This window comes from Caretta caretta, chromosome 1 (assembly GCF_965140235.1).
Source record: "Caretta caretta isolate rCarCar2 chromosome 1, rCarCar1.hap1, whole genome shotgun sequence".
Classification (NCBI taxonomy): Eukaryota; Metazoa; Chordata; order Testudines; family Cheloniidae; genus Caretta; species Caretta caretta.
In genome coordinates, this window is record NC_134206.1 from 265,023,900 (window position 1) to 265,046,887 (window position 22,988).

General features: G+C 47.4%; 1 protein-coding gene across 5 annotated transcripts in view; it reads left to right on the forward strand.

The window, feature by feature from the left end:
• Window positions 1-15,434, forward strand: part of GRIN2B (glutamate ionotropic receptor NMDA type subunit 2B) — a 285,971-nt gene extending 270,537 nt beyond the window's left edge. For all 5 annotated transcript variants that reach the window (XM_075124250.1, XM_048835352.2, XM_048835354.2 and 2 more), the window contains one exon: window positions 1,229-15,434. In XM_075124250.1, coding sequence (XP_074980351.1) covers window positions 1,229-3,127 — 1,899 coding nt within the window. In that variant the 3' untranslated portion in view covers window positions 3,128-15,434. The remainder of the gene's footprint in view (window positions 1-1,228) is intronic.
• Window positions 15,435-22,988: the final 7,554 nt, after the last annotated feature.

Here is a 22,988-nt window from a genome sequence, read left to right on the forward strand (position 1 = left end):
TACTGGGCTAGATGGACCTTTGGTCTGACCCAGTGTGGCAGTTCTTATGTTTTATGTTATCAATGTTAGATTTAACTTGAAAGTAATTAAAAAAATCTGTTGTGCCATACTCAGCTAAACGCTAAAGAGCTAAATACCCATTCATCGGTCCTGCTCTTTCTCCTCATTTCCTTTTCTAATCTGTGAAGATGACTAAGGTATCCAAGTAGATGACAAGAGAAGCTTTCTCCTTTTTAACCAGTCCCTGGCCAGCTTGATTCAATGAAGTCTGAGAATGAATTTCAGGGCAAAACAAGACTATCCTGAACTCCTTGCATCCACGCAGAAATTTAGTGTTTGCCCAATTCTGAGGCGGCTGTTCTCACAGACATTATCTGTGGTGCTGATGCCCATCTTGGAATCCAAAGTGCCAGCTGCTGGGTTCGAATAACTCCCACTGACATCAGAGAGCTTTGCTTGTATACTGCAGGGGAGATAGTTTTGTCCTTGGAATTAATGGCTTTTGAAGAGGACCCTTATCTTGTGAGGTATTGATTCCTTCTACCCCAAATAAATGAACGTCTTCCCAAATGGAAACGATCATTATTCTCATTTAATATTTAATTAATTTATTTATACTAGGATAATCCCTAGAGGTCCCAATTGACATGAGAGCCTTATTGTGCTAGGCACTGTCCAGACACTTAGTCAGAGACAGTCCCTGCCCCCAAAGAGCTCATACTGTAATCTAACTAGAAAAGACAGTCAAAGGAAGTGTTGTTATTCCCCTTCGACAGCTGGAGCCAGAGAGAGGCTAAGTGACTTGCCTATGGTCCCACAGGCAGTCTGTGCTACAGCTGGAAACAGAACCCAGATTTTTGAGTCCCTGTTCAGTACCTTCACACAAGGCTGTCCTTCCTCTCTTGACTGTTCTGCTGGTGAAAGGAGGTGAATGGGAGAAAAGAAGAGAGGGAGAGGAAACGAGAGGGAGCAAAGCAGAGGAAGAGAGATGGAGAGGAAGGAAAAAACAGAAAGGTGGGGGGCAGGATACAGAGAGAAAGAATACTCAGTGTTGATACATGCAGGTTTGACCTCATTTCATACTGATGCAAGACTGGCAAACTCTAGGGTCCCATGCTAGAACAAACTGTTTTCTCTGTTTCCCTGACTCAGTTCTCCCAGCCCTGTGTCTTCTCCTTTCTGCCCACCTGCAGAAGCACTCACCTCTGTCTCCTCCATTTCATTTCAGGGTATCTACAGCTGCATCCATGGAGTAGCCATTGAGGAGCACCAGTCAGCGATGAACTCCCCCACAGCCACCATGAACAACACCCATTCCAACATCTTGCGCCTGCTCCGCACAGCAAAGAACATGGCCAACCTGTCAGGTGTCAATGGCTCACCGCAGAGTGCCCTGGATTTCATCCGCCGCGAATCCTCAGTCTACGATATCTCTGAGCACCGCCGCAGCTTCACCCACTCTGACTGCAAATCTTATAACAACCCGCCCTGCGAGGAGAACCTCTTCAGCGACTACATTAGCGAAGTAGAACGGACCTTTGGCAACCTGCAACTGAAGGACAGCAATGTGTATCAGGACCACTACCACCACCACCATCGGCCCCACAGCATTGGTAGTGCCAGCTCCATCGATGGACTGTATGACTGTGACAACCCACCCTTCTCCGCTCAGCCCAGGTCCATTGCTAAGAAGCCACTGGACATTGGTTTGCCACCTTCCAAGCACAGTCAGTTGGGTGACCTCTATGGCAAGTTCTCCTTCAAGAATGATCGCTACAGCGGCGGAGGGGGCCATGACGACTTGATCCGCTCAGATGTCTCCGACATTTCCACCCATACGGTGACCTATGGCAACATCGAAGGCAATGCCGCCAAGCGGCGGAAACAGCAGTATAAGGACAGCCTGAAGAAACGTCCGGCTTCAGCCAAATCGCGGCGGGAGTTTGATGAGATCGAGCTGGCCTACCGCAGGCGCCCACCCCGCTCCCCAGACCACAAGCGCTATTTTAGGGACAAGGAAGGGCTACGGGACTTCTACCTGGACCAGTTCCGGACCAAGGAGAACTCACCGCATTGGGAGCATGTGGACCTGACGGATATCTACAAAGAGCGGGGAGATGAGTTCAAGCGCGATGCTGTAGGGGGAGGAGGGTCCTGCACCAACAGGGCCCACCACAAGCATGGGTCAGCGGACTTTGGAGGAGCCAATGACCACAAGCATGGTGTTGTAAGTGGAGTGCCAGCACCATGGGAGAAGAACCTGACCAACCTAGACTGGGAAGACCGGCCAGGGGCTAATTTCTGCCGCAGTTGCCCCTCTAAATTGCACAACTATACCCCGGCAGTGGTGGGGCAAAACTCCACTCGCCAGCCCTGTATCCGGTGTGAGGCCTGCAAGAAGGCAGGCAACCTCTATGACATCAGCGAGGACAACTCTCTCCAAGAGCTGGACCAGCCATCTGCCCCGGTGCCAGTGACGACCAGCGCCACCTCCTCCAAGTATCCTCAGAGCCCATCTAACTCTGCCTCCAAGGTGCAGAAGAAGAACCGCAACAAGCTCCGCCGGCAGCACTCCTATGACACCTTCGTGGACCTGCAGAAGGATGAGTCAGCCCTGGCTCCCCGCAGCGTGAGCCTGAAGGACAAGGGCCGCTTTTTGGAGGGGAGCCCCTATGCCCACATGTTTGACATGTCATCCAGCGAGACCGCTTTTGCCAACAACAAGTCCTCAGTGCCCGCCACCAGCCACCACCACCACAACAACCCCGGCAGCAGCAGCTACATGCTCAGCAAGTCACTCTACCCTGACCGGGTCACGCAAAACCCTTTCATCCCCACTTTTGGGGATGACCAATGCTTGCTCCATGGCAGCAAATCCTATTTCTTCAGGCAGCCTGTGGTGGCAGGTGGGCCCAAAGCCAGGCCGGACTTCCGAGCCATTGTCACCACCAACAAGCCAGTGGTCTCAGCCCTTCACGGGGCTGTGCCAGCCCGTTTCCAGAAGGACATCTGTATAGGGAACCAGTCCAACCCCTGTGTGCCTAACAACAAAACCCCCAGGGCTTTCAACGGCTCCAGCAACGGGCATGTTTATGAGAAACTCTCCAGTATTGAGTCTGATGTCTGAGTGAGGGGAAGCATGTGGGGAGCAGCGGAGAATGTGGAGTGTGGGAGGGCAGGATGGGGTCAGACCTGGTGCCCATTTGCTACTCTCTTGGTTCTTTGTGGAACACTGGAGTTCTGAGTTCTCTCTAGGGCAGCACTGGTGACAAGTGCCACCTCTTTCTTTCCCCACCCCCTTTATCGCTTTCCATTTTCCTACTCCCTCCTTCCTCCTCCATTCCTGGTCATCACACTTCCGTTGACGTAGGAATTGGGTATCCTCGCTTAGGGTGTCCCAGGTGGAGAAGAAGGTGTGTGTTTGGGCTGAGGCAGGGGAAGGTGTGTGGGCAGGAACCGTGACCATATTGTTTCGGGTTTTTTTTAACTCCAAACAGCGAAGGGATACGCAAGCGCATGCGCGACAGGAGGAGAGAGCAGAAGAGGTGGAATGGACACACAGGAAAATGCTCTATCAGGCAATTCTTCCTAAAACTGTTTAGAAAAAAAAATATTGAATACATGGATAAAATGAAGGAGACATAACATGGGATTGACTTGATGCACTTACATACTGGTTATATTGAGGTTCTCTTTAATTTTTTTTTCATGAAGACTATGGGGGTTTAGGGCTGAAATATGTATTTGCATATACACTGAGAGATTTACACTGAAATTTGGAATCATGTTCTGGAGGCGGGAAGGGTGATTTGTACGCAGGACTGGCTGGTGGTTCCATTATGGTAACGCAGCCAGCACATCTGTGCCAGACTAGCAGGAGAGGTGGGGGAGGCTATTGGGTCTGGGGTGGGGAAGCAACACAGAGGTCAGGAAGCCTGGGAGATGACCTTGCGTTCACTAAAATGAGAGAAGCTTGGGGGTGGGAGGAAAGGCTTGGCTTGTTCATTAGCAATTAACTCATTGTTAATTTTGGGCATAATTAAATCATTGGAGCAGTTTATAAGGTGAGTTGGGTTATAGGTGGGTATACACGATCATTCTACACTTGCAATGTCTGTGGGAAAATGAAACAATACCACAAACGGAGTGGGTGTACAGCTAACAAACCCAGCAGGACAAAGGTTGAGAAGCTGGGGAAAAGGCAGAGAGCGTGAGCATATGGGAGAGACAGAAGTGGAGATCTGTCATCCTGCCACTTCAGGAGATATCAGCCTTGTTTTGGCCAATGTAAAAGTAGAGGGGCAGGTCAGGAAGGGACCTGATCCCTCCTCCTTCCCCTCCCCCTGCCGGGCAGAGAGAAATATGTCACAAAATGGCACAGGGCTCTCCCTCCTGATGGTGGTACAGTGTTCTGAGTCTGGCTTTGAGGGAAAAGGAGGTGTGAGGAAAACGTGTGAGCGTAGCAGTAGCAGGGACTGCTTAACTGCCTACGTGCGGCACGTATGTGCACACTTGCTGAATACGAGCTTACGTTTGCTATTGAATGTGCTGTGGAAACACATGGCTTGTCTTCCAGAGGGCAGGCGGGAAAGACATAAATAAATGGCAACACTCCCGGCAGCTATGAGGAGGTCTGAAGACCACAGGTGGAAGGGTGGGGGAGAGAGAGAAAGAGTGTGTATGAGCGTGCACGTGGGAGAGAGAGAAATACTAGCACAGGTGCTAAGCTGGAGTAGCCTCACGCTGTACTCAGCTTTCCCAGCACACGTGGTATCGGTAAAAGTGGTTTTCTTTCCACTGTATCATTTTAGATGCAAATTAAACTAAACTAAAGGGAGTGATGGTGGGCGTGAGATGTCCACCTCCCCTTTAACAGGAGGAACTGAGGTGGAACCCCGGGTCAGCACCTCCCACCCTGAAATTTGTGGTACAGACCCTGACTTTTTAAATTGATCTGTCCCATTGTCCTGCCAGCCTTCATTCGCATGAGGGATGGTTAAAAAAAATCCCACATTTGACTGGGGTGGCGCATAGAATTGACCCTAAACAGAGGAAGGTAGCCATTTTTTTCAAGCAACAATTCCTGGAGCTGAGACCCCTCCCTCCCTCACACTCCTCAATGCGCCCCGGGTGATTTTATCTTACTACCTTTCCTTTTTTAAGCCAACAGAAGACCTCAGTTTTTTTTTAAGCTGGGGCTGGGGGGCTGAAAAGTCTCATGGTGTGAGGAGAGGGTGGGCAGGGTGGGAGGTTTGTTTAGATTTCACTGAGGAAATTATAGGGGAAGGAGTTGAAGGGTCTTTGAATTTTCACCCATGGTATCAGGGGAAGGGACCAGCTTATTCCTTCCCTCTCCTCCCTTTAAAAGAAAAGCCAAATGAACTAACCTAGCAATCTGCAATCCAGAACACGAGGCAACTGGTCAGAGCCCTCTGACAGTGGCCACCAAGAAGGCATTCATTTCATTTGTAAATATTTTTTTTTCTATTGCATTTTGTATAAATTGATGTTTTTCTTCTCGTGAAAATTCAGGTTGTGGGGCGACCAGGGTGGGAGGGAGGGTGGGGAGAGGTTGGTTTGTTTTGTTTGTTTTCTATGACTTTCAGGCTGTGTATGTGGAAGCGGTTTACGCAGGTCGAGGCCGTGCAAATGGGAGAGCAAGAGAAAATCATGTGCACTATGTTCCCTCCCCCCCCAGTACCATTTAGCTGGGGATTGGTCCTGCTCTGAGCAGGGGGGTTGGACTAGATGACCTCCTGAGGCCCCGTCCAATCCAGAGAATCTATGATTCTATGATTCCCCCCTTTTGCTTTTATCTTCATGAATTGAAGATGCTGGCATGTCACCTCGATCCCTTGCCAGCAGAGTTTTCATGCCATGGTGGAAGTACCCCATCTTCCCCATTTGATTATAAACTCTGTTCCGCATCTGTCTGTGGAATTTGGGCCTCAAGACATTGCGCTGTTTTGCCAGTGATGGGGTGAGCCATTGATTTGGGTGTTCAGTTTGGGTCATCACCCGATGCTATAGAGACTTCTCCAATACTGCTTTGGCTTAGAAATCTTGGCGCTGGGAAAGCTTGCAAAATTTCTGGCACCTCCCAAGGGTTTTTTGACAGCTGGCAAGAACAGCATGCCTCTGATTGTTATTTCAGTACTTTCCCCTCACCTTGTTTGCAGCTGGAACCAGGAAGCTCAAAGATGGTGCTGGGAGGGAATTAAACTGAAAACAAACCAAAAAGAAGTCAACAGGACTATTTCAAACCTCTCTAAAGGGTTCAGGGTTTGGGTTTTGGGCAATGTTTTGGTATGGTTCTCATTTTCTCAGAACTAGTTTGCTCCATCCCTAGTTCCCGTGATTGGCAGATAATGGTTTGCCATGATAATTAGATTTAGCATTTACACTGTATAGCGCTTCTCATGTTCAAAGCACTTTGCAAACATTAATCGTGCCATGAGCCACATGAATACCTCCTCTGAGGACAACTGGAAATGTAGGACTGGCAGCACCAGGTTGGACTATTGGTCAACCTACAGAAGTCTGGTATCTTGCCTTCTGCCATATCAGGTCAGACCATTAGTCCATCTAGTTAACCCTTTCTCCTGCAAATGGCCTTTTCTGGTTGCTTATTTTTACTTGAGTTCCATGGGTGAGAGTGTTTGGGGCAGGAGGTGGGGTGAGGGTTGTTTGCGGGAGATCATAATCCAGCAAAGAAACTGATGTGATTAACACTGTTGTGAGTTTAGGATTTTAGATTCAGTGTTATTTCATTGTAATTAATCAAGTGATGCACACAGGTAATGTTAGCATCAGGTGCTCTTTCGGCTAGAACAGAGCCCATGTGATGCTTATTACCTTCCAAAAAAGCAGTGGTTTTCATACCAAAGCCCAACAAATGTTTTCCATTCCCCTTTCCGCCATCTCCCTCTCTCTTTTTCTTCCCCTTAGTAAAAGACAATATTTTCTGGGACGTTTTATGGGATCATTTCACACCTCAAAGGCTCTAGCTACTAAAATAGTGAGGTTCGGGTTGAAGGGCAGAAGTCATTGTATCATGGATGTTACAATGAGCTGTACTGTATGTTTTCAGTCTACCTGGAAGAATCTGGCACCTCCGGCCATGTATTTGCCACATTCCTCTTCATTTGAACCCCAGGCATGGTTCCCTTTGAGATGTTCTAATGTTCTCATCATCCCTCTTCTTCTGGAGCAGTGCCAGCATGTATGTATGGCACTGAAGGAGAATGGGAGGGGAGCAAATGTCCCTAAAATATCAGGACTATCCCATACAAATTTCAGGGTATCTGGCAGTCAGACTTTCCAAGCTGTGGAGCTTTGCATGATGCCCTGTTGGAGCAGTCACACTGGTTTTCTAAAATAATATAACATAATATATGTTGATATAACAATAGTCCATCACATTCTACATTCTGGCATAACACAACACGCCATGATCCTGATATCAGAACATAACACATCAATTCAAAAATATAAAGACAAGCTTCAGTCAGCACTCACTGTCAGTCAAGACAATGTGGTACATCCTACCCACCTCAAACAAATGTATCACCATCTCTGACACAAACATATCCCCCATATTTTTGGCACTGGACTCCCCAAGTGGCTTCAGATTGCTCAGCAATTCTCTAGTATAAACTCCATTAGGGAGTTATTTTGATTCTCCCTATATGTAGTGAGGAAGATTCTTCCATGATGTCCTAAAAGATTATAGGGTTTGATGGTGAAGTTATAGTTGCCAGGATGGGTCATTTTGCTTCAGAGCTGTCCAGCATGCACACAAAAGTTGACCTCCTAATAGCAAGGAGATGCCCACACCCATTCTGAATAGAGTCCCTGTTATCCTAGGGTTGTTCCTTGTAGTGATGGTACTAGCAAGAGAGAGTAAGGATGTGATACTGGTGACAGGTTGACATGGTACCTCAGGGATCTTGCAGGCAAGTCTTTGCTTTAGAGCTTTCTATAAAATGTGGCATGCCTTCCAACCTGCATTGTTTATTAATAGATGTAAGCAAGCCTGAGAACATGGCCAATGATCAGACTGAGGCCTGTCACACACCCTTCACTCCAGTCAAGGAACCATCGGGCGGGATTTACATTTCCCCACATATATTTCGTTGCCAGAAGAGGGGAAAGCGTGGGGACAGTGCTGATGAGGGAACGTTGTGCTGACCATCCACACTGTTGGCCTAAGGATGTACACATGAACTTTCCTGCTCTACCCAAGCTAGAGGCATGGAAAAGCGTAGGACCTGATTAGATGATTTTTGGCACATGCATGACTCATATTGAAGTCCCTGGGAGTTTTGTGCATCAAACTTATGGCATGGTCAGGCTCCTGGCTTGCTGACAGCAAATGGGGAAGGACTCAAAGCCATGCCCTCCCCCCACCATCTGCCATAAATGGTTCCCTGCTGCTGATCAAACCTGGTATGTCCAAGTGGACCACACATACCATGCTGCTGAATGCTGCAGGGCACATCAAGAAAGTAACTAGAGGGACCCAAGCTGTGTCCCCACAAGGGCTTATTTCCACTTTGCAACCAAATAGACTTCCAAGCCATATAGCCCCACCTCACCCATTCACTCACACACAAGAAACCCTCCCCCAAGGAAAGGTTGGGATTATGACTGGCTCAGCAGCAACCCCAAAATTATTGTGTCATCTTCATCACAGGCTGTCTGGAACTCATCAGGGCTAGTCACAGACGAACAGGGGCATCTCTCAGAAAAACAAGATCACTTTTTAATGGGCTTGGAGTCCCCTCTCCATCTCTCCAGCATCCTCAACTTCCTCTCTTAACCACAATGTTTGGGTGAATTCTCACACTTTTTGGTGGTTACCGACAGCAATGTGAACACGGAAAAAAATTGGGTTTATTAGTAATGCCCAATAAATAGAAAAGTGAAACCATCACTGTGTATCATGGGAAACAGACCTCATGACCTTAAACTCCAAGAGCACAGTTCTCTACCCACTGAGGTAAAGAAGAATCTGTATTAGCTATTAGTAGTTATGGGGCTTTTAATCTGTATTTTCAGGTTTCCCACCATTCAAAGTTGAAACAGCTAATGCTGATTAACACTTGAGCAAGTCTGACATTCCATCCCATAGGGACAGGGACACACACACACACACAAAATAATATGCATGTGAGCAGATCTGACATTAGCAGGAGGCAGTGGTGCGTGTGCACACACAAGAGCCAGTACACTGCAGTATGCTTTGTGACTCTTTCTGTCCCAAGATGCATCTTCTCAAAGTAGGAACAATGTGACCTTTCCTAATGTTCTACTGGTAGTTATTTACTTAATGTATTCATTTTGTGACTTTTATATCATCTGCTTCCTTGACTGCAGTATTGTGTATAAATATATGTATATATGTATATATATACAGAAGCTAATTCAAGCAACTACATTCAGGTTGGGGAAGAGGGCGATTTTTATATATGTACAGTATTTCCTTCTTAAACAATGGCATGATGGGCTGGGGGCGGGGTGAGGAAGCTGACTTCTAAATTGTGTTTTTTCTTGGTATGTGGTGTTTGAAGTTGTTTCAGTGGCTGCTTTTGCTGGTTCGGAAAGTTTATCTGGATGTTATATGTACGTGTTAAGAAAGGGACCCAAGGTAGGGGAGATTTGGGGTTGGGGGAGGGGTAGGAGAGGGGTTTAATAGTTTCTTGTATTAGAAGATTTGTTGATTGTTAGGGACTGTTTGTCTGAGGCACAGGGCTGTTTCCTCCTCTAGGTGACTTGCTGCTTTTATCTGGTTGCTTTCTCTTCTCTGGTCACTGTTGTTGTCGTCCCTCTGGAGTGTTAGTAGAATCCATTGTTGTTATGACCTTGCCTCTGCTGGAATCTTTCTCTGGGCCTTCATTTCCTCCTTACCCACTTTCTCCACAGTCCTCTCTTTGTATTGTCCTCCCAAATCCCTAGAGGACCAGGGACTGCATCGTTCTGTGTCCTCTGCTATCTTTGTGCAGTTCCTAGCTACTTTACATTATTCCCTATAGAATCTCTCTATCCACCTCCAAATCCACCTCCTACCCAGGTGTTCAAACCTTTCCAGTGCTTCACTGCCTCATCTTTCTGCCCTCATGTCCACCTATTTCCCAATACTCATCCCACTCCTCCAATCCTATCTCTGTGTTTCTTCCCTCACAACCACTCACCCTCACTGTTTGCTCCCTGTGCTCCTCTGGTTACCATCTTACTGCTCTGTTGTCTTCATGTGATCCTACAGTTGGAGAGAGGCGGTGCTTGAGCAGGCCACTCTATCTCTTGTATTGCTGCCCTGTCTCCCTGAAACTCTCTAGCCCTCGCCAAGTCACTTCTTTTTTAGAAGATGATATTTAGCAGCTATATCAGCTTTTCACTTTCACCAATCTTGTGTTCTGCCCTTGAACACCCCTGAAGGAAAACATGAGCAGTCTGGTAAATTTGCCAGTGCAAGAAACCTGATGAAACAATTTTTTTCCTTGGAAAGTCGTGCGTGGTAGTCTGTAAAATTCCCTTCTTTGACAGCTGATTGTTAAGTGCACAGGAGGGTGGAGATATACCAAATAATGCGTTTCAGGTTGACCCACTTCAAACGTGAGTCTCTCTACCACACCTCTTTACTTGATGTGAACCGAGCAGGGACTTTTGAGAGGTGGTGCTGTGTTTGAACAGCATTTACTACCCTGCATAGTTCGCGGGACCCATCGATTTGTTCACTGATCGCATGATTATCTGCCACGCTGTGCAGATGGGAAAGAATGGCACTGAGGACTGGCTCCCCCTTGGCCTGGCAAGTCAGTATGAGAAGGAGTGGCTGGAGGGATGACTTTGGTTGACTGTGCTGGGGTTTCCGTGAGTGAATAGAGTGACTGAGTGTGGTTGCAGTCTGTGAGAGTGTGTCAATCTGTAAATGGGAATGTGTGTCAGTGTGTGGGTGGACATATGTCCAAGTGTGTGTTTGTGTGAGCTGGTGTGCCAATGCAGTGTGTGGTGAAGCTGTGTCAGCGTCGTATCCGAGCACGGGCTGCAGGTGAGCATGGAGTAAGTGCGTGTGAACATTGGGCAGTTTGTGTGCAAGTATATTGGTGAGATTTCACATTCTAGTCACCCTGGATATAGCTTTAGGTGCAGTGCCAGTCAGTCCACCCCTGTTGCTCATTCTGCTTACTCGGTGTGCCCCAATTGTGACTTACCCAGCTGGCGGTCTAGTGAGAAGGCACTTGTCAAATGAGACATCTGTGTGGGCCCAGAGGGGCTTGCAGATGAGTCCCATGTCACCTTTGTGAGACTCAGACGTGCTTCAGAATAAATGAGATTAGTGAGGTAGGTAATGGAAGTTCTGCAGTTGAACTTTCTTCCTCTGAATGCTGGGCAGGCTCTTGGCTTCTGTGGACTTCTCCCCTTCCTGAGCCTTTTGCTGGGATTCAGCTCCCATGAGCTGTCATTTCCTCTGAGCACTGTCAGCTTCTAGGGGCTCCTGCTGCCTCAGAGTACCATGTGTATGTTGCATGCCTGTTGTTATGTGTGTGTGTGTGTATATATATATATTGTGTGTGCGTGTACAGTCTGTGTATGTAGATGATGTGTGTGTGTGCGCGTGTGCTTGAGCAGAGGGAGTCCAGTTGGAGCTGTGCTAAAGCAAAGCCATTTGATAAGTATCTGCAGGCTGGCAGCCTTTCCTCTTTTTCTTTTAGCGCTGATGTGTGTCCTGGTAAATTCACCCATGTCTGGCAGCCATGGTGCTGCTCTTGCTGTCCTGCTATGCCCCAGGTCTGACTTCCTTGGCGAGGACCCTGGAGGACCTGCTCTGCATCACAGATCAGGTTAGAAAGCAGATTTCTCTTTGTGGTGATTGGAATATAGCAACAGAAACCCATTCCACATGCCATGTTTCCACACCAGCGTGCCACATGCATTGCATCCTTAGGCCTTAACTGGCAGATGGAGAAGGAAGACATCCCCTCGCAGCACAGTAGAGTGTTTCAGGAGATGCCTGGTAAAGTGGAAGGGGGATGCACTTGTCCCATGACTGGGGCGGGATGCAACCTTGCTTTCTTGCTGCCTCAGTGCACTTTCAGCATAGAAGCACTAAACCTGTTTTCATTCTTGGATGAATATGGAGGGGAGAGCTAAGCTGCGATAGATTTGATCTCAGGTCTTCTGTCTCCCTGTCTTCGTTTTGCAAGTGTAAATGTTCATTGAAGGGCCTGGAAAAGCAGCGCACCTGGTGACCTGAGTTGGGAATTGAGTTCACCTTCCCCAAGCTCTGCAGCATTGTGGGGGAGAAGAGGAGACAGCGAGCTCTATGGGGCGGCAGCAGGTGACCTTTCTGCATCTTCTCCTTCCCATCCCAAGGAGATATCAATAAACTGGTGGCATCCCAGCAGAGGGGGATCAGTTGGGAGTGCCCTCTGGTACCAGCCAGTTCTGCATTTTAACTGGCTATGTTGAACAACACAAAGATCTCTTCTGCCAATAGTTGGGAAAGAACCCCAGGACCTGATAAGCAGCCACAGCAATCAGACAGCTGAGGAAGGAACAACACCCTCTGGCTGTTGCCTCTTGTCATTTATGCCACCTGCTTCCATTAAACTGACCCATTGTGTTCCAGTCTCTTGGCCACTTCGATATATTTTTATCTATTTATGAGGCAATGGAGAGTATATGTATCGCCCTTAGATGACTCCTTATTTCAAAGGATACCCATCCACATCCTCTGCTTCCTTCTGCATGCATTCACTGGTTCCTCTCCAGCACTATCCTGTGCACTGCCAGGTTTTGCTTTCAAGGAGGAGCAAAGGTTTGTGTGGGTTTTTTTTTTAAATTCTTGAAAGGCTGGGTACCTAAAACCAGCCAGAATCCTCACAAGATGCTGTAGGAACGGACCTCGCCACTCAACACATGTGGCAGTAAGAGGGATTCAAAGGGCAAGTGGCTAGCTTTAGAGTTCTGTTGCCACTGGTGGCTTTTCTTATCCTTGGAGTGGGCTCTCTCTTTTCACGCCTGCTCAGAATACAGCAAGCTGCTCTTTTTATCTCTCCGTTTTCAACATTTTTAAGGGGGGAGGGGGAAATTTGTAAAGTCATTTTGGTGGGAGAGAGGGAGCCTTTCTTCAGCAATACCACGACGTTCTGAGACCTCAGTTCGGTGTATGCAGTCAGCTGTGTTTGAGCTTTTTCCTTTGCAAATGCTTTTGGTGCCAGGGCAATCTTGAGACATCTCTTTGCCAGCGAGCGAAGCACCATCTATAATTTGGAGATTGGGGCTGCTGCAGAGAAAAGGCCTCTCTGACAGTAACTTCTAACTAACTTCTACGTGGATTCTCAGAAGGGGAAATGTTTAATTGTTGCACAAGTATTACCACAGAATTCTATAGCAGAGGCCCCAAATGCTGTCATGACCCCGGGGTGGGTTGCAGTGTTGTGTAGTAAGAGCCCTCTCTCCCCACTGTATATTTTCACTAGTTTCCGTGCTATCTCAGTCCCCACCCACAGGGCATAACTCATTCTTGGCAATGGAAGTGCGGACTATGATTTAGATACAGCTCACCCAGCCAGTGTACACTTTTAGACCAGACCTCTCCGTGGAATCCCTGAATCGTAAGGATCTAGACCAGACCAGGTTCCAGCTATCCAGATTACATGGGGTACCGCTCCTGCTGTTCTCTCTGACGTGGAGCGATGGACGTTCCTGGGGCTCTTTCAGGAGGAGTCTTTGTGATGTTTTCCTGGGCAATATGCAATAAATGGTGTGTTAGAGCTGAGTTGGTGGTGATCAGTAGGGGAGGGGAGGCCGGCATGTGCGTGGGATTCTGTAGCTCAGATACAAGTATGTTGCAATCTCTGTTGAAATACAATGGAACAATACAATAGAGGTTCTACTCACAGATCGGCCCTCCGTCGCCACTGATCTCACTGTAGGGATGCTAAAAGGGTGACTTCTCCTTGGTGATGAGGGGAAGGGTAGCAGGGAAAAGAGGTGGAGGTTTCTCTCTTGGGCTGGCAGCAATAATTCTTTTAGATCATGCTCTTGGGTGGGAACAACACTAACTAAACTGTGGAGGGCATATTAGAAAACATGAGGGGAGATTGAGCAAGGTGGAGTGAGCCAGAGTGGCTGGTTGGAACAGCCTAAACTATCTTTTCAGTAATTCTTCCTCTCCTTCCTTGCACAATCCCCCTTGCCCCCTCCCCCCACTTATAGAAACAAAAGGGACTGGACCTGGGTTCTGAGGAATAAGATCCAGAAATGGGAACTAATAACTCCCATGCCCACTTCTGTCTTTCTCCTGCAGCTCTGTGCTGTTCACGAGGGGCTAGGGCTGGCCTTTGACTCAGACAGTCCCCTCCTGGGCCAACCAGAATCTAGCAATGCCCACTGGGGAGAAATATGGGGCCTGACGAACACACTCCCTATGCACCATAGTGACATGTGAGATAAATCGCAGCATGTGGATGTGAGCATCCGGGGCACAGGAGCAGCGGGGTGTTCTTGGCTTGGGATATCCTGCCCTCATTGGTTTGTGGGAACTCGAGTGTGTTGACTTTCAGGAGATGGTGTAAGGCTCCTTTATGCTTTCCAGGCTTTTGGCTGAAGGAGAGTAGTAAAGGGGAAAATTCTATTTTTTTCTGGGGTTAGGGGAGGGAGATTATTTAGAGCTGACACTGGTCAGCATCTTATGTATTTTGCTTTTAAATAATGTACATTTGCCCAGAGAATGTTTGATGAGCTCAGTCTATAGATCAAAAGAGAAATAAATATTCACCTACAACAGTGGTTTTCAACCTGGGGTCTGCAGCCCATGTCTAAATTTCCAAAGGGGCCCGCACCTCCATTTGAAAATTTTTAGGAGTCCGCAAATGAAAAAAAGGGTGAAAACCACTGTCCTGCAGTGTAATTCCCCTACTGTCCCACTGTCCCTCCTTCACTTCTCCTGAGCTGATGGTTTCTCTGGGTGGGCTCTGATACCTACCAGGCCTTCGTTCAGAGCAAACATTTCCCTCCTCCTTGCGTGAACTTCTGGACCTAAATATCGCTTCCTCCTCCCTTTTTTTCACAACACATGCTCAACCCCCGGCCCCTCCACTCATGAGAGCCAGAGCCACAGAGGCAGGAGTGCCAAATGACTATTTATTTCTCAAAAGAAAATGAAAAAAAAAAGTTTTTTTAAAATATGCAATTGTGCAAAGGGAACCGACAGCAAGATGATGGTGGCAGAGAGGAAACGGGATGTTTTGTAACCCTAGCTGCAGTAAAAAAAAAAAAAAAAACACATTAAAAATATTGAAAAAAAGAAAAAAGAAAAAAAAATCTTGACCTATTTTGGAAATATTGTGAATAATTTTTTTGATATAAAAACTAATTTTTATGTAGCATGAAAACCACCAAAATAAAATGATCAAGAATAAAAGTTGCGCAGAGGTTTTTTGTGGTTGTTGTTTTGGAGGGAAATGAAGGGGTAGGAGAGGAGTGGGTCGTGCATGTGTGTGAGAGAGAGAGAGAGTGAGAGAGAGAAAGAGAGAGGGAGGCAGTGTTGTCAAATCTTGTGATTTTATCTCACGTTTTTCAATATTGATGTTTTTCGTAAAGCCCCAGTTCCTGGAGTCCTGTGATTATGCGAGAATCTCTGCTTTCATTTTTTTAAATAGTAAGTTTTTAGCCTTCCTTGTGGAAGAGAAAAGAATGGACCAGAAAGTCTCAGAAATCAAAAAAAGAAATATAAAATACCCAACATTTATGATTTTTGAGCAGCTGAAGTTGGCAGTCCTGGTGAGGGACGTAGGGAGCAGGGAGGCTGGGGTATGAGGATTGTATTCACACATACATCATTAATTTTGTCATATGATGCACGAGCCTCCCTGTAATTAACTTGACCTCCTCTTTTCTACCCCTACCCACTGAGAAATGGGGCACAGATCCATCTGAGGACACATAGGGACTGCCTCCCTGGTCCCCTTTGAAGAAACCTTACATTTGTTTCCAATTCTCCCTCCCTTCCAAAGGAAATATGCTTCCTCTCCAAAACCTGGAGAAAACTAGATGTTGGGCCCTCAGCTCCTTTAGGAAATATGGCAATAATTCCCCAAACATCATGCAGAAATTGTAGACTCCTGACCCTCCTCCCCAGAAGAAATGTGCACCCCAAAAGCAAATACAGCACTGCCATCTTAAAGGGAAAGAGGTGCTGAGTCTCTGAACCCTCATGAGAAAAGGGAATAGTGTCCCCTTGAATCTCGAGAGGAAAGGAGGTGCTGCGTCCTTCCATCATCTCCTCAAAGAACATGATGTTCGTTCCCCTGCAGCAGTCTGAGTGTAAATCAGAGACTCCAGATGCTGCTCCTGAGCTTACCTTCCAAGCTAATTGTGCATCAGCAGAGCTGTAGCCATCTCCCCTTCTCCCAGGGGAATGGTGATACTGGGCTTAGGGGGCAAGCACAGCACTTGCTACATTGAAAATATACCCCAATTTTTCACTTTTTTGGGCCTGAATAAATGTATCCTTCTGCCCTATTAACTTCATCTTTCCATCCTCATATACATGCTCCCAGACTCCACCCACTGAAATAGTGACTCACCAACTGTCAGCCAGCCTCCATTGCCACCAACCTGTCCTATTCTCTGCCTGGCTCCTCCCTGCCCAACAAACCTTCTGAAAGGCAGCTGATCCCCTGGCTGGAATAACAGTGGATCCTTGGGATCTGGGCCCAGCTGCTTGTAGAGAGACACAGCATGGGTCAAACTCTCTCCTGATGAAGTTCCAGTTGTTGGCATTTAGCGAGTTACTAGTATTCATTTTTCTTTGAGGCTGCTCCTCCAATATGTGTCTTCTCCACACAGTGCACAGTTAACCTGTGGAACTTGTTGCTATAAGATGTTGTGAAGGCCAAGAGTATAACTGGGTTCAAAAAAGAATTAAATAAGTTCACGGAGGTCAAGTCCTTCAATGGCTATTCGCCAAGAGGGTCAGGGACGCAACCCCATTGTCTGGGTTTCCCTAAATGTCTGACTGCTAGAAGCTGGGACTGGGCGACAGGGGATGGAGCACTTGATGGTTGCCTGTTCTGTTCATTCCTGCTGAAGCATCTGGCATTGGCCACTGTGGGAAGACAGGCTACTGGGCTAGCTGGACCATTGGTCTCATGCACTTCGGCTGTTCTTATGTTTTACGTTCTTAAGTGTCTGGACAGTTACCCTTGGTACCTCACCTCCAATTGCTCCCTGTCAGTTTTACCGGCAGGTCTGCCTCCCTCTGAGGAGTGATGTACCTCTGGGGTCTCACTGTTGCTAGGAGAGTGAGGGGAAGGGGATTATTCCTGCCTTCTCATGCTGGGAACCTGGTACCATTCACACGCTTATAAAAATAGTTCATACTGATCGACCCTCACTAGCCCTTCCTGGAGCTTCAGAATGTGGCCCTACGCCCCCAAAACCCCTGGTGTGGTTGCACCCCTTCTTACCAGGAGATTCGCATCCTATGTTTGTGACAAATGCTGGTTGGTTCTTGGGGTGTATGTAGGGGCTGCATCCACACCTTAGGAGTTGAGGGTGGTGAGGGGAAAAATGCAAAACATTATCCTTGGCTTGGAAAATTCCCACCAAAGGTTCCCTGTGATTGGCACTCTAACAAGGTTCCCAGCTTAATACATTGATAGGCCTCCCTTGGCAGGGCTGTGGAACAAGAGGGGAATCAGAACGAGATGTTAATGCCACTTTAGGTGGATTCTGGGCAAGCATGTTGCATGTGGTCCCCAGTTAGAGTGAATGGTGTAGGGTGAGAGGAGCACTTACCCAGATCACCCTTGATGGCAGATGAGGACTTGGCGCTCTATGACTCCTGCCACCTTTCCATCCCATAGAGTCTGAGAGGCGATCACCTCTTCCCCTTGGGCCAGTTGACTCTGACTGCCCTGTGGGTCGAGAGAGGCCAGAGAGAGGGCTATGGCAGGAACAGGCAGGAAGAGGAGCATAAAGAAAGTGCACGGAGAGCTCTTCAGTATCAAAAAGGCATTCTGTGGTTCATACCCAGGGGCTGTTGGCCTCCCAGCAAAAGGGCTGCTGCCAGGAGGAGGTGGTAAAGTTTCTCACTGATGTGTCCATATCCTGCGCAATGAGAAACACTTCTCTCCACAGGCAAGTACGTAGCCCAGTGTGTGTGCAAAGGAGGGACAGCTACCTCCAATGTGACTAGGTGCCAGGAGGAGTAAAACCTTGAGTGGAATCCTGTGTCTACGTGGAATGAATTTTGAATCCAGCCCCTGGGGAAAAAGAGGGGAATCAGCTTAGAGAAGCCCTTTGGGCAAGGTGCTGAAATCTTGACTTCCACGGGTGACATTTCAGATCCCAGAGGGAGGGGCCTTGGCCATTCTCTAGGCCTGCCTGCAAGTTTGACACAGAGACACTTGCCATGTCCAGAGTTCAGCCTCTGCCACCTCTTGCTTTCGCATCACTGGAAAGGATAGCAACATGGGGATGGGAGAGGACACCCGCAGGGCTGAGACAACCTCCAAGCCACTGGGCCAGTCTTCCCCTAGACTGGTTGAGCTGGCTAACAGAAGCACCAGCTGTGCCAGCAGCAATTAACTGGAGTCGTTTGCTCTCACCTTAGACGGGGAGGAGCATACTTCTTAAGAAAGCCTTTCATGCACCTTGTCTCCCCACACCAGTGTCCAGACTCCAGAATTTTTAGGGAGGAAGTTGAGCCAGGCTAGCGGGATGCCATATTCCTTTTCAGGATACCCATATGGAGGAGCCAGGAGTCATGGGGTTTTGAACCATCCTGTCCCCTAGATATCCTTTGTGGACTATCTATTGTTTATTTGTTAATATAGACTATTGATGGGTTCATTTTTCCTAATGGATGACCTGGGCAGTCCATCACAAAGCAGAGATTCAGCCAGCAGAGACTGGCTTTTCAATTTGGCTTTGCATTAGAAACATATACAGGTGGCTACTGAAGAGCTGCCTGTGAGACGATATTCTTCCTTAGACTGCTGGGGCTCTGTAATTTAGTCTTGCCTGCCCCCCGAGAATGGCTCCAGGACTCCTCCTTGGACTACCAAGGCTGAGGGCTCTTTTTTGAACTATTGGAACTCTTCCACGTAGTCTGATTTCCCTTCAGAAGATGGATCGGAGTATAAGATATTTCATAAGAGAAGCTCAAGACTTCTTCAGCTACCTGAGCTCATCCTTGTCATATCTAGACAAAGAGAGCAGCATCCCATTCTGGACCAAAGAGTACTTGCCATAGTGGACTGATCACTTCTCTCTGCTTTCTAGCCACCGTATCAGAGCATCTGCTTGGGGAATACCCTTTCAGCTTCATTACCCATGCTCTCATTCCAGCCATCTTGTGGCTTTCCATGCACTATCTTGGCTGTCAAGTACGCACACCCCCCCACCCCCGCCCCTTCTTTCTATTCTACAAGGAAGGGCTTCATGGGCTGCTTTCTTATCTAAGATGTTAGATTAAAAACCAAGAGGCTTTTGGAAACTGTCTCTGCTACTCTCTGATTAGTTGTTCTTGCTGAAGAGGCGAGAGACAGGCCTGGCTACCAAAGCTGCCATCTCAAGGTGAAGCACTGGGTAAGCGATTGCCCTTCAGCAGCAACTCACGGTCTTTCAATTAGCAGAGGAGGACACGCTCTGGAATGTTAAGTAACATTCTCTGGGCAAATGCCTCTCTCTCACGGCCTGGGCGTGTGCATGCAGAGGAATTTTGAATTGTTTCAGGGCTTTTTTAGAGAGAAATTTCTTGACCAGGTTTTCTGCCACTCACTTGAAACTCAGGCAAACTTTCCTCACACTGTGTGAACAATGAAGTTGCTTGTCAGCGGTAACACAAGGCAGCTCTTCGGCTGGCACACTCAGCTTGGAGGTGTCGATGGTTCCAATCCCAAGTTTAAGGACCCGTGTTGTGGACGTCACTACTCTCTCAGTTCGGTGGCAGGTGTTAACGACGGGCAGACTTCCAAAGGCTCCGCAGAGGTTTGGCTAAGCAGCACCCAGAAATCTGTATGCTCATAATAGGCCTGAGCTTTTTCTGAAAAATCTTCCCCCATTGCTGCAATAACAAGGCAGCTTCCCCAAGGCTAAGACCAATGGGAGGGTTAGTACAGGTGAGCCAGTGGTGTTCTGACCACCTAGACCATCTCTGGGCAGGGTTAATGGCATGTAAGAATGCTACCAGCAGTCTACCCCAGCCCACTGTTGCTAGCATGAGGGGAGCTGCATTGGTAGCTCGGTGACAGTGGGAGATATTCAGAAGAAAGCTCAGTGTAGCTGCAGCCTCAAGGGTAGTAGGAGCTGGAAGAATATGCCTAGGACTCAGAGTCAGGCATGTCTGGGGTCTAATCTGGCTCCTGTCATTTCACTCCTTTGCCTTGTTAGTCCTCTTTTACAGGTAGGAAACCAAAGCATGCTTCTGGGGAGTGTCGTGAAGATCAATTACTTAATGTTTGCACCGGGTTTTGAACAGGTAGGGGGGAGGAGATTTTCAAAAGCACTGGTGGGATTTAGGTGCACAAAAACCTATTGGCTTTCAATGGGCTCTTAAGAGTTTTTAGAAAATGTCTCCCATAACTTGTATTATAATGCTAATTAAGTGCCTAGATACCACAGTGGCTGGGCATTTGACAAACAAGATCATCTGAACTATTTGAACCCTCTAGAGACTACAACGTTGGCGTGGACCTCACAACAGAACAAGCCTTCTTGGAAGATTTTCAGGATACCCTTGTTCTGATCAGGCTGGCAATACTCACAGAGCAGCCTACCCCTCAAGAGTATTGTTGGCCTGCCATTACTGGCCAAAACGAGGAAACATAGATGCAACTTCAGGCATGGGAAGAAGTGAGGAGCAGGGGAATCAAATGTCATCAGACTTCAGCAAAGATTTGAGGCTCATGTTTTGGACAAGCAGTGGCTGAAGATTCAGATCAAATATTATTTTATTTAAAATGCTGCCATCCCTCCTAATCATGCTGTTATAATTATTTATGGGTATAAAGTCATTATCAATACCATTTTTAATTATTAATCAGGAATGTGCCTGGTGTGTGCTAGGTGCTTTCTAAGCAGGTGTGAAAAACAGGGCTAAAATTTTCAAAAGCACCCTAACTCCCATTTTCAAAAGTGACTTAGGCACTTTTGAAAATATTATCCAAAGTCCCTACTTCAAAAAGCTCTCAATCTTGATGTTAAGCATAAATATGCATATATTAGCATTTATGTTAAGTAAATTGACAGATGCCATAAGTTTACATACATTATGCAAATGTTTTAAAATCTTACTTTGTACACATTTACATACCATGTACTTACGGATAAATGAGATGTACAAATTATAAGGAAAGCAATCACAGCTCCCTTACAGAGTGTAAAGTAGGTGAACTTTTGTGACTTGCGGTGTCATCTGTGGGTAAATCAGAAGGGGGCAGGAAATCCAACCATTTCCAATAAAAAACACAAACAATGGCCTCCACACTTTGGCGACAGCAGGACAGGAATCAGTGTCGGATGGCGGAATCGCGTCTGGGGCAGAACCAGACGTAGTGAGAAATCACCTCTCCCAGCATTGATTCTCAGTCAGATGTTTAGTTTTGAACAGTGGGAAGACCTGGTTTAGATAAATTAGGAATCAGCTTTAATGGTCACCTGAAACATGAACGGTCAGCCTGAACTTGTCTGGAGGTTTGAAAAGAATACTACTATGAATGACAATGATTAGTACTGATATGACCCTTTACATCTGCAAAGCACTGTGGAAAATTTGTGTGACTACGGGTATATTTACATTGCAACTAGACACCAGCAGCTGGCTTGGGCCAGCTGACAGGTTTGCGGGGCTCAGGCTGCTGGGCTGTTTAATTGCAGTGTAGACTTCCGGGCTTGGGCTGGAGCTCGAATTGTGGGACCCTCCTTTCTCACAGGGTCCTAGAGCCCGGGCTCCAGCTCAAACCCAGAAGTCTACACTGCAGTGAAACAGCCTTGCAGTCTGAGCCAGCTGGCATGGGCCAGCTGTGGGTTTTTCACTGCAGTGTAGACACACCCTAAGACTCCCAACACAGTGGGATGCAGTTACATAAGCAGTAATATGCCCATTATACAGGTGGAAAAATTGAGGCAGAGAGCTTGTACGATTTGTACAGAAGCCAGTAGCAGAGGCAGGGACAGAACTCAGGTGCTCCTCACTCCTGGTCCTGCGCTCATTCATCTAAACCACACCTGCCCCAAAGAAAATGATTGCTGTACACTAGGAGTTTTAGTCATTTCCTCAGGCTCGTGCTGCCCCCACACTTTCTGACTCTGAACAAAAGTGGAAATACCAACATCACTGTGAGAAAAGCCTGGACTCACGGGTGTTTCTGACTCAACCAGATCTTGTAAGCTCTGGAAATCTCACCCAGGAAGCTGTGTTGTCATGAGATTTGCAGGCCCAGCATCATGAGGTTTAGATAATCTCTGGATCAGCAGCCAAACTTTTTTGGGTGCATCCTCTGAATGGAATCTCCCAACGTGCTGTCTTAATTCTCCCTGGTCACTGGCTTGTATTGTTTGCCTGCAAAGCTTAAAAAGGAAGTTTCTCAAAGACTGCTTCACTGGCCGGTGGTGTGTGTGTGTGTACTTGTGATCTGGGTGACTGAGGGGAAATGGTATTATTCACAAAGCCATGCTCAAAATTACAAGTCTCTGCTTCATGAGTGGTCACAGAGAAATCACACCAGTCACGTAGCCTGATGGTTTCCCAGCTTCTTTTCATTCCTCCTTCCCCCAGCCTAAGATCTGAGGGAATGGAAAAAGCCTTTGACCCCATCACAAACTTGCATTGACAGACTTTCCACTGGCTGCCCATGTTTTTCTCGTGTGGTTAATTAGCTCTCCTTTCAGAGGGGGGAGGAAGGTGAATGTGTACGGGATACAACCCTGCAGGGGCTAGGTGCCTGCATGCTCAGCAGCACCTCTCTGTGGAC